Genomic DNA, 18,268 nt, shown 5'->3' with positions numbered 1-18,268 from the left:
ACTCACTCACTCACTCACTCACTCACTCACTCACTCACTCACTCACTCACTCACTCCAGGATATAAGCACGGATAAATACTGGTTCTTAAAACGCTAATCTGCCGCAGTCTAACGTTGAAAATGAAAAGCGACTGTGGTACGACAGTGAATGATTCAGTAGATAATTCACTATTAATGCATTCATGAATGAGTTTTGGTAGCGTAGGCTTGAACTCCGTGCGTATAACTCTTTCGCTTCGTTTTCCTTTCGAGCCATTACAGTGCAAAGGCAAAACGGCTTCAGTGCACAGTTGAGTACTGGGATACAGAGACGGTAATTTTGACACGTCACATGGGACGCTGACGCAAACGTATTGCGCTCTCTCCTGAGGCGCACCTCATAACCTACGGCACTAGGCACTGAAACTGACCGAAGTAATTGATTCCGTTTGAGTTTTCATGGTTACAATTAGGTTTAATGATTTGGTCACAGCGTTTTAATAAATAATAACCGTTTGAAAGGAGTGTGCGGGCAGTGGTCACCACATCGGGCGCGTGGCAATGTGCTCGGCCTGATACTGTATCGCGAGCAGCGCTCAGCGCATCAGCACAGCAGTGATGAGACAAAGGCAAACGGATAACACTAATGCTCGCATTCCCTTGCACGCACGTGGTAAAGGGAAGTTGCTCCAAGATAAGTTATCACCGTTGAACTCGCGGCCGTGAAACAATAGTTGGCTTCGTAATATGTGCTAAAAAGCTGGCGTGCAAACAAAAAAAAATCCTCTGTTGGCAATACTGGAGCACGTCATGTAGAACCGTGAACGCGTATCATAAAGCTGCTAGACATAGTGGGTTAGTTTTAAGGAGAGACAGCCGGGGATGTCGAGTTTAATGTGGCAAAAAGCAGGATAGCAATCAGGGCAGATATCTGTCTAAATAACCGGCCAAGATGGCGCAAAAACTGTACAGATGCGGACGGGTCTTCAGCCTCCACTGCAGTGAACGTGAGATCGCGTCAGCTTATGAAAGGTGAAAGGCCCGCGTTTTGATATCCTCGTGCAAGACGTTATCAATGTGGCGGAAACAGATAGCATGAGGCGGTGAGTCAGGCAGCCGTCATTTGTTCTGATCAGGAAGGGGATTGCTGACGCGTAGAAGACGTGTGCTCACACGTAGGGGCAGAAACTTGGGAGCTTACGACAAGGCTTGAAGCTAAGCTGAAGACAGCGCGGCGAGCTATGGAAAGAGAAATTACTGGCGTAACGTTAAGAGGCAAGAAGAGAGCAAAGTGAATCAGGGAAGAAAGGCGAGTTAATGGACACCCTAGCTGAGATCAAGAAGAAGAATTGGGCATGGGCAGACATGACTCTATGCTCAGCAGCAGGTTATCGGTACCCTCTCCCTTCTCGAAGTTGCTGCAAGTAATAGAAGTGCAAAGTTAAGTACAAGGTTTGTTTGTGCATGCGGGGGTTTACGGTAACGAAGGGTATTTCAAGAGAAGGCAAGCGTGCAGGTGGGCGACAGAGTCAAATGGGCGAGTGAAAGGTTAGGATCGAAGTTTGCAAGGTGCCCGTAGCTTCCACAGGAGGGGGTTATCTGGAGGCCAGTGGGCGAGTGTAGTTGGGCTGATTATGATGATGATCAGGAGGACGCGTTCACATTAAAGCTGTTTGTTATTGCTGAGCTTTTTATTTCTTCACATGTCAGGTCAATAATCAATCAATCAACCAATCAATCAATCAGTCAATCTGGAAGTCACAGCGTGTTGCACACTACAGAATCTTACCTTGGCGTCCTCCTCCATTTGGTCCAGCATGCGTTTCACGACGTTCTGGTACTTCTCCCAGAAGTCGAAGCCGTGAGGTTCGAGGCCGGGCGTGCGCTCCAGCCACCGCTGAACACATAAGCCAAGCAAGAAGAATGAAAGAAGGTAGACGTTTTCATCAACACTTTGGTCATCTCTATGAAAGTCCTGCTTGGTATTTGTATTTTTGTAGTGACATCCTTCTCACTACACTTCGTAACAAACAGTGTAGTAAATGCTTATTCGGAGGAGTTCTCGCCAGCTACGTCATGCGGTGAGCTGAGGAGTGGAAATAGTCTACATGGGAATGCCACGAGAAACACGAAAAGCCGAACTGCAGTCATCGTCGGTGACTTTGGACATCGGCAAGTACGGCCTGCACGCTCCGCTTTTTGAGAAATCCATCTCGTTCACGTTGCTGTATTTGCTGGACCCCTCTATCGCTACCCCGTCAGCATTAGCTCCATCCGTATTTTACTTCCGTGGTCACGCTATTTTCTGCAGTCGAGATAATACGAGGCGACACATACATGCAGTGCCGCACATCCCGCAGCTATGGAGACGTAGCCAACCATTCACGTCACCTTATACTGCGTCGAGACTACAGCTGCCATTCTGCAAGGTTTCTGCGTCTTCCCTTTTGCTTTTAAGTGATTACTGATTAGCTCGCGGTGGGTTTGGTTGGGCTTACTGTGGAGCAAAATATGTGGACAGGTTTGGCGGAAACGTTTTGCACCGAACAGACAGAGAAATCATGGACGCAGCTGTTTAACGAATGCATCACTCGTAAAGAAAACGGGAAGGGGGACGTTTTGAGTGTCAGTATACTATATACAGTTCTCAGGGTTCCTCAGTGGTTGTCTAGAAAATACCGGCACCTCATGAAGAATCACCCCGTGAACCCGTTAGCGGGATTCCATGATAGAAGATGAGGCTATGGTCGGATACAACTTAAGCCTGCATTGGCCGCCACACACAATTCTTCCGCGACAATTAGCCGTCCGCTGGTAAAGTTTTTCTTGTTACCTAAACAAAAAGCTAACTACCAGAGAGAATTATAAGCTCAGGAATTTTTATGCCCATGACTTGTTTGATGTAATCAAGCATTAGAAAGCTCATTTCGTTTGCTGTTGTGTTTTGCCAGCGAAATAATACAGGACGCCGCGGATCGTGGCCCATTGTTACCAACTGCTTTTTAAAAAAAGTTGCATCCTACTCTAATATACAGCCTTTTTAACGATGAAACGCTTTCAGCTCCCATGTTCGGCAAATTGTAGGGCGAACATCGTCTCAACCTGAAGACGAACATGAGGGCGAACTTATCCGAAGTTTTCTGAATCTTTCCGTCCGAATGGTGCACAGCAGAAAAACAATATTCATGCGCCCGGGAAGAATTTTTCTGCAACTACTAAGTTTCTGTAGCAGCTGTATAGATTTCCTTTGTAGCCGTATGTCTGCGCTTAGGTGGATGCTAACGAGTATTTGCTTCCTTATTACAAATCTAATACACAGTGGATGAATTCCCTGAAGCATTGGACCAACACCGTTCCCATTTCCCAGTTGATGATCAATTCGCTTTCGCCTATACCATATGCAAGGCGTCCAGGTTAGCTCATCAGTCAGTGTAGTGACTGCCCCGGTGAGGTGGTGGTCCCGGGTTCGAACCCCGCACCAGGGCATATTTTTTCTTCAACAACAAGGTTTCTGTGCAAGCTAGCTGTACAGCTTTCCTCTGTAGCCGTATGGCTACGCTTAGGTGGATGCTAATGAGTAATTACTCCCTTATTAGAAATCTATTCCACCTTGGAGGATTCCCCTAATACAAGAAACCAGTCTGTGGCTGAAAGGCGAGAAATGCGGACGTTTTTGTTCAAATTAATTCAAAGATTAAAAGTACATTCAGAATCAGGACAACTCCATCAAATCCAAACAACCGGCCCTTCCGCGGGCTTGCTTCAAAATACAGCTTCATTACTTAGAAATAAGCTTCTTCTTCCCCCCCCCCCCCCCACCCCCTCCTTCGATTCAAACTCGAACACGGTAGCGATGCAAAATTTGCTTTAATATTCGGCCGTGCAATCGTTCGTTTTCTGTCCCAATCAACAAGAAATCTGGCCTGACGTACCGCAGTGTGCTTGAGGAAACGGCCGGTGGTGGCGACATCAGTATTTCATTTTTCGCTCTTTTTTTAGCTTACGAAAACTCCACTTGCTGTGAAAGTAGTCTCTTTGTAATAAGCGAGGTGTAATACACACGTATGAAACCCAAGCACCAAACAAACCTCGATGAGTTGTAGTAACGTGAGCTCCTTCTCGGCCTCTTGTATCTTGTGGATGGCGGAAGGGTCTTCAAACACCTTCTGGTAATGCTGCTTGCCGTAGTTGACTCGCAGCTCCTGCGGATTATGTGAGCTTCGCGTTCATTGGCATGTACTGTGCACGAGGCGCAAATTGAATAAGCAAATTAACGTATTACGCGCGTGTATAAAAAGATGATGATGAATTGATGACGAATTTTTTTGTGGCGCAAGGGCATCTCAAGCCAAAGAGCGCCATGGAACAAGGTATTTTCATCTACTCAAGGTGGGGTCAAAGACCCATTTCCCAAGCATTTCATCCTAAATAAGCCGAGCATCAGACCAGGGGAAAGCTTGCACTCATTCTATCACCGGTGGGCACCCGGCGGCACAGGGGATCGAACCCCGCACCTACCGCACGCGAGGCGGATGCTCAAAGCACTAGGCCACCGCTGCGGACATACAAGCGGACATATAAGTAAACAAAACTCACTACTTTACACATTTTCCAAGTGGCGGTTTCTGGAATTGCATCATTCGAACTGAGTGTAAGAACCACAAGGATAACTGATCTCGATCGACTGAGTGCATGCCATATGTTAATGCGACTAACATTCCTTCCCAGAGGAGGAACTTTAGACACTGCGATAACCATCGGCGAAGTTCTCATACGCTTAAGTAGGGCGTTGGCTCCGACTGGCAACGAGGTAGTGATCCGTGCCGCAAAGGAAACGATATCTTACTGCAGCGTGTAAGGAAGTCGATTCGGTCATTTGATATGCGATGGTGCTTTAAAATCTCTCCCTTTTATACGCCCTTCTAGTTTAGAAATAACGACAACGAATCTCCGAAGCACTTTAGATAACCCGCACTCAGATCAGCTTCTATCAGACGGTTTCTCTAAAATGCGTACGTTTTGTCAGTACTTAATCTATTCTTTACTGATTTATTTAAAGGGCCCCTGAAAATTTTTTCTAATGACCGTGAATGTTGCCAGATCGTGAATTAAAGAATTCAATGTTCGTATGTTGGCTGCAAAAAATAGATAAAAATACTTGCCGTGTATTAAGCCTTGCACGCGATTCGAACAGGAGAAAAATTGGCAGTGGCTCAGCTCGGCTAGGCCAGGATATACGTAGCGAGAGGTACGTTTCCCTGGCTGAGCTTGTTGCGGTCTCTGTATGTTTAACAATGAGAGACATTGGGTTCCATCTCGGCGGCTATGCGCTGTCCATTACGCTCGGCAGGTCTGGCATCTCCGCTTGGTCACTCTGTTCGGGCGTCTCCGCTGCTCTCATCGCCTTCTTACGCTCATTCTCTCTTTGTTGAGTAGCCAAGTGCCAGGCGACAACCTCAGTATCGGAAGAGCTAATCTTTTCTTGTCCAGACCGCAGTTTAGCAGCGGCTGGACTCTCCTTTTCTGCATCCATGTCAAACGTTGTGATACAGCCGCCCATTACATTTCCGCCTTTTATACGGAATGCTGCGCATGCGACGCGCGATTCGGGTGATAGAGCGGCGTGCGGCGAGGCGGCGGCGAAGTGCGCGGCGCACCTGTGGGGTCTCTCTGGTTACCATGGTATCGGCGCATGCGCACAACTGCTCATCCGCGTGACGTCACACGCGTTCGCGGCGACGGCGAAGCGCACGCCGCACCTGCTGCTCTTCTCCGGTTGCCATGGTAATGGCGCATAGGCAAAACTGGTCTCTCCCATGCACCGCGAGATGCTCGACTGGTAGCCCAGTGTAGCTCTCGCTACAAAAACGCCTACATTAAGCAAGAGAGCCGTGCACTCACATTCTTCACTCCCAGCTTGTTCTCGATGAGGCGAAACTGGAGGCTCTGGAATCCGGATGCAGGAGCCAGGTATCCCCTGCGAGTCACATTCACGCACACAGAATGGCTCGGAAATGTTCAAGTTAAGCGGGTCGAGCCCGGAGACTAAGATGTCCGGGCTCGCCGAGCCCGGTGGGTGCGTGCTGAAAGCGTCATTTGCATATCGCGATTGCGCTTCAATGTGTGTGTCTGCGGGTCGACGCAATTTAAATGCAGACACGAAACGGCCACCGATTCCCATTTTGTCCGCCTCTTTAAGGAAAGCGGAGAGAGTGCAACTTTACGACAACACGTGACACCGGAAACTGCCTCCCGAGAACAAGAGATAAAATGAGGCAAAAACGAAGACTGCGCACGAAAGGGTTAAAAAAGCACGCGACTTCAAGGTCGACCGTACACAACCGCAGAGCGAGGTCAGGGTTAAGGAAAATTACTCTGGCGCTTGTCGTATGCAAATGACGCCGAGGGATTGGAATGAGAGGCCTTCTTCTGCACATTCAAGCACGTGTTGATTTTTCCTCTATTTGTTTACGTTGGAGTGATTGGCCCTTTCGGCGCTTTGACGACCGGCCCGAGGAAGACGCGAACAGAGGTAGCTGGAAGGCTTGCCTTGTAACCGCATTCGCAGTGTTTGGATATTTTCTGCCAAAAAAACAAAGAGTGTGCGTATCGCGCAGAGCCCCGGTCTGAACAACTGAGCGGAATGTCAGATTGGTTTCTGTATTCCTCCATCGGCTTCGCTAGCGGTCCACCTACATAGCCCAGCTAATTAGTAGTAGTAGTAGTAGTTGTTGTTGTTGCCTGAAAGATGATGGCGCATACCCACGGTGGGGGATTGGCCAGGGTTTGGTGCAGGTCCATACAGGGAATGTCTATAATCCAAGTGAATCTCAACCGGCTTATCAATTAAGATGATTTGGAGTGAAAAGGAAATCTTTAATTTCATTGAGCATGAGGAAATCAAGTTGTAAATCAAGGAAACAAAGCTGTGCGAGTAGAATTACTAATCTGAGGATTGATAAGAAAGCAAATAATTTTGAGAGAAGGAAATTAAAAAAAAATAAAATAAATAAATCTAGAAATTAACACAAAAATCTCCCGGTTGCACTGATATACTTGTGGAGTAGTTGGCACACTTGCCAAATGGCATGCCCTTTGACGGTTGCACCGAATGAGAGGAGGACGGGAAGAGTAAACGGCAGTCCTAATTGAGCGAGCGGATTTACCAAAAACTGAATTCTCTGCCGTGCAAACCGCCGGCAGTAGAGGATGAAATGATCTATGGATTCAACGTCCCCGCATAACGCACATAGATTCGACGGCGTGAACCCCGAACGGCATAAGTATAGATTAAGGCGAGGTATCCTACAACGCAGTGTGCAACATCGCTCTTCAACTTAGAGCGCATTTCTTTCTGGCCGGAATACTTTGCCGCTGGAAATTTGGTAACTGGTCTTGTTGCGACGGGCTAATGTAGTTGTACTTAGTTTTAGTTGTTTGAGAATGACGTGTCGTACCAAAATAAATATAAGATCAGCTTATATTTAGAAGTGTGCTGGGGTGATCAACGGTACAGGTCGCTCAAGTAAAGGCACCGCACATGGTTCGGGAGACTAGAAAGCGCACTTGACATAGACGAACTTCAAAATTCCTATGTCCTACACTCTAAACACGAATACGCCTCTAGGGGAGTTAAAAGGGAGTTAGCTGCCCTCTAGTACACTCCCTCGCATAAAAAAGAGTGTGCTGAGGACATCTTACTCCTATCTGCTTAGAGTGTAGTGTTCAACGTCCTTTCTGTCAGGAGAAGGCTCGCTGGACATGCACATGCCTGTCCTGAGGGTTTGGGGTTAATACAAGGGGTATGGACTGCAAGGAGTGCAAACACGTGATGCAGCTTTCCGCCGGTGCGCCGCCGTTTGCACTCAGGCCCGTGCGAAGCCTTACCTGAATTCCATGAAGTCCAGGGGCGTCATGGTTTCCAGAATCTCCACTTGTTCCTGCAGCAACTGTTGAAAGGGAAGCGAAATCGACACGTCTCGAGGTTAAATAGTGTAGCGATGGCGCGCAGGATTGAGAAACGAACTACTCCATAGTTAACCTCTACGCTTTTATGTGCCTTCTCTCCTTCAATGCCGCCTTTGCCCAGGCGCAGGTACTTAGAAATGAATACGCCAAGACAGTAGGTGATTTCAGGTAACACCGTATTTCCGTTGGTGTAAATACATAACCTATAACCTTGGCTTGAAAGGTATACAAACTGCTGTCGGCGAGCTCACACAAACCAAGAGCAATAGCAACCCTGCTAAGCGCTGCCTTGCAGCTACGAATAAAAGCTGCAAAAATTTACCGCTATCTTCGCAACTGGAGGAAAATTTGCCCTACCCGGGGTAAGTGGTACACTGCGGATGAGTAGCTACGGCCTTAATTGAAATCTGCATCACCTTGGTGAATTCTTCCACATTCGTTGGACTTGGACGCACGACTTTAACCTCGAAATACGAACTGCAAGTCGGACCCAAACGCGTCTCTTTTGCAACCCTTTCAATCACATACCTCAGCAACTACATTACTGAAGTCGCTGGTAAAAACACGGGCGAAACCGGAGCGTCTTCAAACCACGACATAGCTCGTAGAAAGCGAATTAGAGACATATATGTCGGGAATCAAAAAGAGACCACAGAGGCGCTGTTTGCAGCCAGAGTGTGGTATGGATGAGGTTTACCTTGAGAATGAGGACAACTCGGTTCATCCGGGATGTGATTTGGAACATGTTGGACTCGTTCATGTCCTGCGAAGAACCGCGAAAGGTTCGGGATCACGTGAGTTGGAAAGTGCTAGGCGGGACACTTCAGCTTCGGAGAGATGAGAACAAGTTGCAGTTGTAGTGCGTCCACAAGCAGAGCTCGCGAGAAATGTTTTCACTTTTGGGATGACTGCATTAATTAAGATTAAATATTTTTGATAAAAATCGCATAAAACCAAAGAAAATGGCAAACGGCCAATTTTTTTTTTCTAAGCAGTACATCATTGATGTGAAAATGTTTATCTACGCGTTCTGAACGCAGCAAATAAAATACAAACTGTGAACAGCGGGAACTAGTATTTTAAACATCCAACTCCCGACGGCGCTCTCCTATTTGTCACTGACGAGTTCGCGCAACCGCATTGGCTGTCAGTATGCTCACGTGAACGGCCGCAATCTTCTTCCTCGGAATTTCGAGTTCTTGCTTTATAGACAGACGTTCAGAATAATCAAACATTTTGAGAAACCGTTTCGCTGGTGGCTCGTTTCGACTCACTAAAAACCTTCTAAATAAAACGTTTCACTCATCTCCAGTTGTTTTAAATCTGACTTTTACTGCTTTATAATTATTTAAAATTGACTGCAATAAAGTGACACAGACGTACATGTGCTCTAGTCAGGTACTAGCAGTACTGTTTAACTTATCCGCTGCGTAAATAGCACACCATGTGTATAGCCTTAGCCAGGTGCGATTATGTGACCCGTCACTTTTACGCCTTAAGGCACCAATGCATGTGAAGCTGTGCTTGCACGTATCCTTCAGCTTGTAGATGCGTTCGGTTATTTAACATTTTTGTGTTGCATAGCCATATTGTTTATGCATACTGAATTAATGACTGTTCCAGTATTATTTTGAAAACGCTTCCGAGTTCCATGGTTTGCCCTGCTTGCTTAAATTGAAGTTTGTTCAGGGTGTGTGGGCCCTTAGAAAATTCATTTACGGGGTCTTTGTCAGGGCCCTAAGTGTCTTCTGGATTCTGAGCAAATTTTGTTTCAGTTGAAATATTTTTGAGTCGATGCAACATTCTCGGGACAATTTGGAATGTATTCAACGCTATGTGTAATATTACTGAAGCTAAAGCCATCCAAACCATTATAAATGCGTATAACGAGCTATTCCATTTCCAGAGTATATGACTTTCTTGAAAAAAAACACACATTAATCCTACAACCCATATGTACGTCGCAAAGCGTTATAAATACAATTACATATATCATTCCCGCTTTCCTTTTCTACCGCAAAACGAGTTCTTGCAAGGAAAACGAATAAAAAAAGAACTTTACACGAAAGAGCACATTCTTCAGGACTCTGACGACCACTGCGGTACGAAGTGCAGGCGTCACAGTGTCAAGAGGGCTCCGCACAACGCGGCTTAAAAATAAAGAACAAAAAGAGAAAGGAACAAGAAAGAGAGAATGCAAATAAGGAAGAAAATAAAAGAAAAAATAATGTAGGGACCACCCACCTTCGTATCCAGCAGGGGCTTTATGGAGTCGAGCTCGTAGATGATTTGCTTGAACCATAGTTCGTAAGCTGAGGCCACGGAGGGAAATGCACAAGGGAAAGTTTAAAGAAAACGCTATCGAAATGACAAACTGCACTTAAATATTAAGTCCGTGCCCCGCGCACCCACCTTGGTGCGTGATGATGAAGAGGTGCTCGTCGTGGACCTTCTCGATGCCCGGACACTCGGTGACCAATTTCTGGCAGCTGAGGAGCTTGTCTAGCTACCGTGAAATAAATAGAAGCACGCGTCAGTTTGAATAGCAACGCGAGCCATGCCGCGTCAGCATCAGGAAAAGAGGTCGACACGTAAGACTGTCTTTAATTTGCACTCCAATTATTACATTTGTAAACGACCGGAAGTTTAACTCTAGAGACTGGTGAAACAGAAAGAAAACAACTGCAGACAATTACACCGTCTTGAGCACTGCCTACTTGTTTCCGTCGAATGGCCAGTGTATAGTTAGTATGTTTACTCTCTTAATGTGTACTGTCTCTTCAAGCCTACGTCATCGGGGCTTTCAAACTGAGGCCATATCGCATCTGATTTTCAAATACAATAAAGACGCATGGACCAGCCATCCAACTATGGAGTTATGACTTCAGGGGCCGCATTCCATGAGCTGTACATCTTAAAATAACTATTTCGCGTCAGTCTGTTCCTCTGTCATTGGTCACTCGGATATACCCGCGACTTTCAAGCGTCTGTGGAAAGCGTTCTGGCCATTGGGCGGTTGGCGACAGCAGCTCACCAATGGCTGACATTGACTGCGATATGCAGCCACTGGTGAGGTGCATCGCAGCGCCCTGTCAACAGCGGGCGACAGGACCTGACCACTGGCTGCCATTGGCTGCGATGTTCAACCAACGGCTAGGTCTGGTCGCCTTCTGCCCAATGGCCGGGCCGCTTTCCATGGACACTTGAAAGCCGCGGGTATATCCGAGTGACCGATGACAGACGACCAGACGGACGCGAAATGGCCATTTTAACATGGATAGCTTAAGAATAAGGCCCCCCTAACAAAAATTTCTTTACAGAGTCTATAGATTGTCTATAGACTTCTGCCTAGAAAGTCTATAGACTGTCTATAGAAAACCCTAGAGAACAGTCTATAGGCAATACAAATCCTATAGAAAGTCTATAGACAATCTATAGATTTATGACCATACACTCTTGGTACACTATAGAAAGTCTGTGGACTATGAATAGACAAAAACAAATATCTATAGTAAGGCAATAGAGTCCATAAGAAGTCTATAGACTCTCTATAGACCATCTTTATAAGGGCCTGGTGACTGTAAACTGTCCAGCGTGAACAATAGGTCGACAAAAACTATTTGAAATATTTGTATGCGAGTTATTAGTTGTCTGCTACCTACCTGAACTTGGTACAAAGATTTCGGGGCCATTTTGGGCCATTGACGAAATGTGATGTCAAAGAATCGGTTAGTATTATTGATCCTTACTGCTGAGAGAGCCAATGAAGCAGTGGCCGCTTTTCAAACGCTTTTCGAGCTGCATTCCACGCTCTAGCAAAGTCGAATACGCTGAGAGCCAAGGCAGGCAAGTAGCTCCCTCTGTGGGAAATACAACGCAAATCCAACGCGCAGTCCGGGGCACGAGCTTTCACGCACCTCCAGGTAGTCTCCATACAGCAGCCTTTGTGTAGTTGGCGCTCCATCCTTGGTGCTGTCGTTACTGCGGTCAGAAAAGAGAGTGCGAAAAAGAATTCCATAGCGTCAGAGAAAGTGTATTTACTGACAAACCGAAGGCGCGGCATAGACGGAACAAAGGGGAAACGACAAATCTGACACAGGTAGCAATGGGCGGTCCGGAAACAAGCGTCGCAGAGAACGACTGCTTTTAGCGGGACTCTGTTTCTGGGTACAGTCATACGCTAAGAAATCTGTAATTTTTAAAAGTGTTTTAAATATTTCCAGAGCACCGTGAAGTTTTTTGTGTTAGCGGCTGCCAAAACACTACTATAGAGATATACAGATCTGTCTTAGTGAAACTCCGGTCGGTTCTAACCATGTTTGCTATACAATTGGTTTTTATCCGGCCAAATAGGCAGTCTATAGACTATAGTCGATAGGCAGTCATCGCGAATTTGAGGTGCTTTTGACTCCCCTCCTGTGTACTGGCCGCGAGGGCTCTTAGGGTATCTGAAATCAATAAATTAAGCGCTGTTCATCGGTGCCAGTGTATATCTGAAGAGGAATGTTCCAGACATGCACAGCAGTCTCGGCTTCATTGGATATTGTGCAATCATTTGATTGCACGGCGCCATGCGCTGTAATACTGTGAGCAGGCGGTCAGTTATAAGTAAAGAAGAAATGAATCTATCATCGGCCCTGAATAGGTTTTTAGTTTTTTAGTTCGGCAAACCTTTTCCCAGTCATACAAATAATACCATCTTGCCTTGAGGCTATAACACCGCGAAGAAAAATAATAATTTAAAATCGCGCTGGTACGCTGTACACCGCACTACTGGCGATTTACACAAGATCTACACCTGGTTTATGTCGGAATCAGAATCAGTTTTATTTAAACGAACGAACAGTATATAATTGGTTTTTGGTGGAAAGGAAATGGCGCCGTATCTGTCTCATATATCGTTGGACACCTGAACCGCGCCGTAAGGGAAGGGATAAAGGAGGGAGTGAAAGAAGAAAGGAAGAGAGAGGTGCCGTAGTGGAGGGCTCCGGAATAATTTCGACCACCTGGGGATCTTTAACGTGCACTGACATCGCACAGCACACGGGCACCTTAGCGTTTTTCCTCCGTAAAAACGCAGCCGCCGCGGTCGGGTTCGAACCCGGGAACTCCGGATCAGTAGCCGAGCGCCCTAACCACTGAGCCACCGCGGCGGTGCAAAACAGTACATACACACATTTGTTAAATACAGGAGGAGGTCCCGAAGCCAAAGGCTGCACAGGGGACCTCCTGTTACAAACTTTCTGTTTCATTTCTTTTTTTATGCACTGAAAGCTGTGAGGACGTTTTCTGGAGCTCGCGGCGCCATTGTCGTCGCTGCCAATAACGGTCTTTCCGTCCAACCACCGCTTCCTTTGCGACGCCGTGCCATCACGTGACCACCTTTGCAGTTTGTCGCCCGAGAGGGACAGGCGATACCACTGTTACCTTCAGTTATTCGCACTGTGTGGCCAAAAGTCGCAGCAGCCTTCTCTCTTTTTCTTTATTAAACCTCCGCTGCCGGCCTTACATGCCGCTTGTATCTGGCTCGTCTCGTGGCCCAAGTGCCTCCTCCGTCTTCCTTGTTGACTGTCGGGCGCAGCCGACCTGACCTGCAATTCTGAGCTTGGCGAGTGCGCGATTACTTTACGGGCGACAGGATACGACTGTCTGGCAGGGTAGCCGCCTTGCCGCCGCCAGTTGTATAGATACGCCGCTGACGACGTCGAAGACATGTCGCGACCTTCGCCTCCTCAGCTCTGTACACCGGCATTATCTCGCCCGGGCTCCTCCGGCCGTTAAGCAACTAACTCCCCGAGGCGGTCGAAGGGAGGGGGTTTGGTTATCGGCTGTCAAGCGTTACATCTGTTCCGGAAACTTCGGCCCTTGCCGCGCACATACTACCTGCTTCAATATGTTCCTTGTCCGCGGTAGCTGTTTACTCCTTTATATATACGCCGCACAAACGCGTCAATAGGCGAACAGAAGGAAAGTGGTTCTGGGAAGGATGGCGGAGTGAAACGAAAGATAGGAATAAAGAACACAGTGAAAGAAAAATAAATAAATACACGCAGTGTATGCCTTTTCTCATTTCGACTTTATTCGTAATCCGTTAGTATTAGAAGAGTCTGTGTGAGCGAAAACGGCGACCGCCGTCTGCCAGTAGCCAGTGGAAAGCAGGTTGTCCACAACCTGGTGGGCCTGCCCACCGTGGCAGGTTTAAGTATGTCACTTCGGCTTCAGTGCCACATCGAAGTGGCATACTGCGGTGGCAGTCTCGAATGCATCGACCTTTCGTGTGTTAACCTCCGATAGAACGAAACTTACCGCGTTAACTTCGGATATAACGAATCTAAGTATTTCACACGTCTGATATAACGAACTTACTTTTTCTGGACTTCAGGTGGTATGAACCTAGTGTGTTAAGCTCGGATATAATGAACCTAGGTGTATTAATTACCTCGGATATGACGAACGCTTGCCTGCTAACGCATTCGCTCTACCCACCGAGGATCACCTTGCCCATTTCTCTGATCTTCTAAGAGTTATCGTTTGCGCGCTCAAAATATTGGTGCTCTGATCGCTGTTCTCTTGCGTAAGACGCTCTAGTGAATAGCTACGTCAGCAGCTTCAGCATCCGTTTTTTTCGCTCTCTTCGGCAACTGCTTAACGTTTTATTATAGCCCGTTTGTCCTCCAATTACCATTGCTTTAATTGCTTTCTAAAACCATTTTCACCGTGGCTGCAATCACCTTGCCCATTTCTCTGATCCTCCGGACATTTTTTATGTCCTTATTTCTTAATAATTGGTTTTTTTTGGAGAAAGGAAATGGCGCAGTATCTGTCTCATATAACGTTGGACACCTGAACCGCGCCGTAAGGGAAGGGATAAGAGAGGGAGTTAAAGAAGAAAGGAAGAATTAGGTGCCGTAGTGTATAGTCTCCGGAATAATTTAGACCACCTGGGGATCTTTAACGTGCACTGACATCGCACAGCACACGGGCGCCTTAGCGTTTTTCCTCCATAAAAACGCAGCCGCCGCGGTCGGGTTCGAACTCCTTATTTCTTAAGTAAAGAAAATAAGCAAAGCTAGCACCTCCCTCACCGCAGCCATACAGTTACAAAGGAAATCTAAATGCATTCGAACTCGCTTAATTCGCACTTCCGGTTTACTCGAACCCAGCCGCCAATTTCGAGCGTATGAAAAAAAAAACGCACCCTTTACTTCGAACTCCGCATAACTCGTAACTCACTGACTGAAGTTGCTCTCTGTGCGGTCATACGAGAGCAATCGAAATAGATGGGCGTGAAAAGCGAAGTATAGAAAAAAATATCAGGACACTACATTGATGTTTGAAGGCGCCCTGAAAATGTTTCGGCTGTCGAAATAAATCGGATTCACTATACTTCTTTGCTGTCCCTTGTAGGCAGCTATAGCGCAGGTCTTCCAGCCCGAAGCGCGCATAATTTATTATTGATGCGAACATCTGGCTTCGCCTTTCTCGCTCTAAGCGGACGGTCGACCTTGTGCGAGCTTCGAAGAAAAATAAAAGCGAGATATGGAGACACGTTCGCGTTTGAGGCTTTGCACGGGCGCTCACTTCTCGCGTATCTATACGAGATCGTGCGAGAAATAAACGGCTGAACCCCTTCCACTCGACGTTTCGCTTTCTATCGCGTGTTCAAGGGCGAGCCGGTTTCTTTTGAACTGCGTACAAAGCAGGAGGAAAAAAAATGTACGCATATTTAGGGGCAAGTAAGCCGCGAGTGTAAAAACCCGCGGAGAGCGACTTCCGAGACCGCGGCGGGCCGTCAATGAATGCTGGCCGCCTTTGTTGCAAGCGCCAGACGAACGCCTCATGATCCGCCCCCTTTTTAGAGATTGTTGGACGGATTTCACGTTGGCATACTTGTTTGCAATCTAGCTGCCTCTCCGACTTGAGCTGCTTCCAGCTCCCGCTATGAAATCAGCAAGCTCCATTTGTGTCCCGCCGTGATGTAACGCTTCCATAGAAATTCGCCTTTTTAATATTTGTTCACTACCCCTCTACCTTCCAGGTATAACGAACGCGTTGAGTTTCAGCGTCTTAAACAGACACACTTCCCTCCACCCCCTAGGAAATTAGGCACCCCAGATGCCGTCTCTTGGCGGCAGATACAGACGAACACATTTCCAAGCCTCCACAGACTACATCTCATACACCCAACATTATACTCCGACACCTGTCCCTGGTGCCAGGCCCGCCCTACACTCTTCCACATTTCGTGGGGATGTGGGGTCAAACCAATCAATCTGCAGACGCAAAACACGTCTTTTGAGCGGTCGGAAGTGGTGCTGACCAGCGATAACCCGGAGGACCAACGGGCCCTCATCCAGCAGGTCCGCAGGGCAACTCAAGCCAGTGGAGCCCTGGAATGAGGACCACACCCGCAAGCTCGAAAAACCCCTTCTTTTTAAGTTTTTCCTCCTCCTCACGTCCGGGAACCTGAGCTTCGGTATCTGCTGTCTGTTAGGGACCTACCTGGCCAGGGCGCTGGGCTGCTTAGCCCTAAGGTTCAATACCGGCCACGGCGGCCGTGTTTCGTTGGAAGCGGAAAGCAAGACGCCCGTGCACTGTGCGATATCGGCGCTTTTTAACGAACTCTGGGCGGTCTAAACTAATCCAGAGCCCTCCCCTACGGCGCTCCTCACAACCCATATGCATGCGACACTTTGGGACGTTCAACCCCGTATAACATAGCAATGCATGCATGAGGAGGAGTTAATGAAAAAAAAGCACAGTAACTGTCTCATTGTGGGCGGATACCTGAACTGTGCCGTGGTGGAAGGGACGAAGGGAGTGGAAAGGGAAGAAAGAAATAGAAGAAGGAGAATTACGTGCAGGAAAGTGCGAAAAATGTCATCGGCTGTACTATTTCTGTAAGTTCTGCGCGTTAATTTTTATCTCAAAACGTTGTCTAAAAAGAATAGGTCAAAGAGATCGCAGTTTCTTGCGAATAAGGTCTACTTTTCATTTCCTTGATTTTTTTTTTTACGGCAGCGATAGCCGCTTTTTCATGAGTCGCAGCTATCACGAAATACTCTCGCGCGTATTCGCTAGCCGTTTATAACCACTGCTACTAATAACACATTTACATTTAAAGTTTATTTTTTCTCTTTGTAGACTACAAGAGACTGCAACGGGTTACATTTGACATCGCCATTATCAGCACCAATACTGTCACACTTAGTACCAAGGATTTCACTGCTAATTATCAGTGGTACGTAGTTGTACTGTGCATCGAGTGCTTTTCAGTTTTACCAAGTAAAAGAGTTTTTACATCACTAGTTGTACCACAGTACTACGAACTTCAAAGCGATACATAAGTATTTCTTGCAGTGCTTACCACTTTATTCTCGTGTACGTGATGCATTCTCGTCCAGAGTGCTCATCCTCGGTTGAACGGACACGAACTGGATAACTCGATCGACCGACTGACCGACCGAATAACAAGCCTGCACGAGCTGACAGAGTGGCTAACTATATGTATATCTAAAACATCACTCGGTTAGCCTCTGTGCCAGAACGGCATACGTGGGCTGGGCATCCCTTCTGGGAGGGTTAACGTCCAACATTACCGGGTAGAAAGACAAATACATGGCCTCAACTCTCAGCCTTTTCAGGCTGCTGTTCGAAACAGAATGGGTGCTCAGAAGAGCGCAGCGGGATATACGCCATAGCCGTATTAAAGCGACCAGCGAACAAACTAACAAGCAAGAAAACAAGAAAACAAGCATGCCGTGTCGATAACACATGAGCGTGAATACGAATGGGGCGACACAACATGCAGACGGGCAGCAGTGACCGTCGCGTCTGCATCCGTCCCTGGACAGCGAATGAGAACCTGAAGAGCTCACAATGCAAAGGTGAGGCCAGCGATTCGTGACTACACGAGCTGCGAGTATTTTGTACAGCTTCGGCGGGGCTGCTGAATTAAAACCTTAAGAACTGCGGGTCAGTCGATCTGCCTGCCAGTTCGACAGTCTTGAGAGAGAAAAAAATAAATGACTGAGTCTGTTTCACTCAACGAATAAATCACGTGCAAATGTTGCCCTAATTACGTCACAGCAGAGAAAAGAAAAATTGGCGGTGGTCTAGCTCTTGTTAAGCCTGGAGTGACGCGATAGCTACAGCTGGCCGAGTGGAACTTGCTGAGTTGAATTGCAAAGTCAGTGTTTCGCCGCTCCGCTTGTTGTTGTTGTTGTTTTCCTCACAAAATGGCACATACCCACAAGGGGGATTGGCCATAACTAGGGGGTGACTATTTAAATTGCAGATTGCATATGGCAAGCGTGGGAT

General features: G+C 47.1%; 1 protein-coding gene across 2 annotated transcripts in view; it reads right to left on the bottom strand.

The window, feature by feature from the left end:
• v (Tryptophan 2,3-dioxygenase vermilion) overlaps positions 1-18,268 on the bottom strand; it is a 48,720-nt gene that overhangs the window by 12,394 nt on the left and 18,058 nt on the right. For both annotated transcript variants that reach the window (XM_077662828.1, XM_077662829.1), the window contains exons 4-11: positions 11,866-11,929; positions 10,361-10,454; positions 10,193-10,260; positions 8,646-8,711; positions 7,868-7,929; positions 5,882-5,957; positions 4,069-4,182; positions 1,770-1,877 (exon numbers count right to left, since the gene is read on the bottom strand). In XM_077662828.1, coding sequence (XP_077518954.1) covers positions 1,770-1,877; positions 4,069-4,182; positions 5,882-5,957; positions 7,868-7,929; positions 8,646-8,711; positions 10,193-10,260; positions 10,361-10,454; positions 11,866-11,929 — 652 coding nt within the window. The remainder of the gene's footprint in view (positions 1-1,769; positions 1,878-4,068; positions 4,183-5,881; positions 5,958-7,867; positions 7,930-8,645; positions 8,712-10,192; positions 10,261-10,360; positions 10,455-11,865; positions 11,930-18,268) is intronic.

This window comes from Amblyomma americanum, chromosome 4 (assembly GCF_052857255.1).
Source record: "Amblyomma americanum isolate KBUSLIRL-KWMA chromosome 4, ASM5285725v1, whole genome shotgun sequence".
Classification (NCBI taxonomy): domain Eukaryota; kingdom Metazoa; phylum Arthropoda; class Arachnida; order Ixodida; family Ixodidae; genus Amblyomma; species Amblyomma americanum.
The sequence above is the reverse complement of the archived record's forward strand: the minus strand, read 5'-3'. Positions and strand labels throughout refer to the sequence as shown.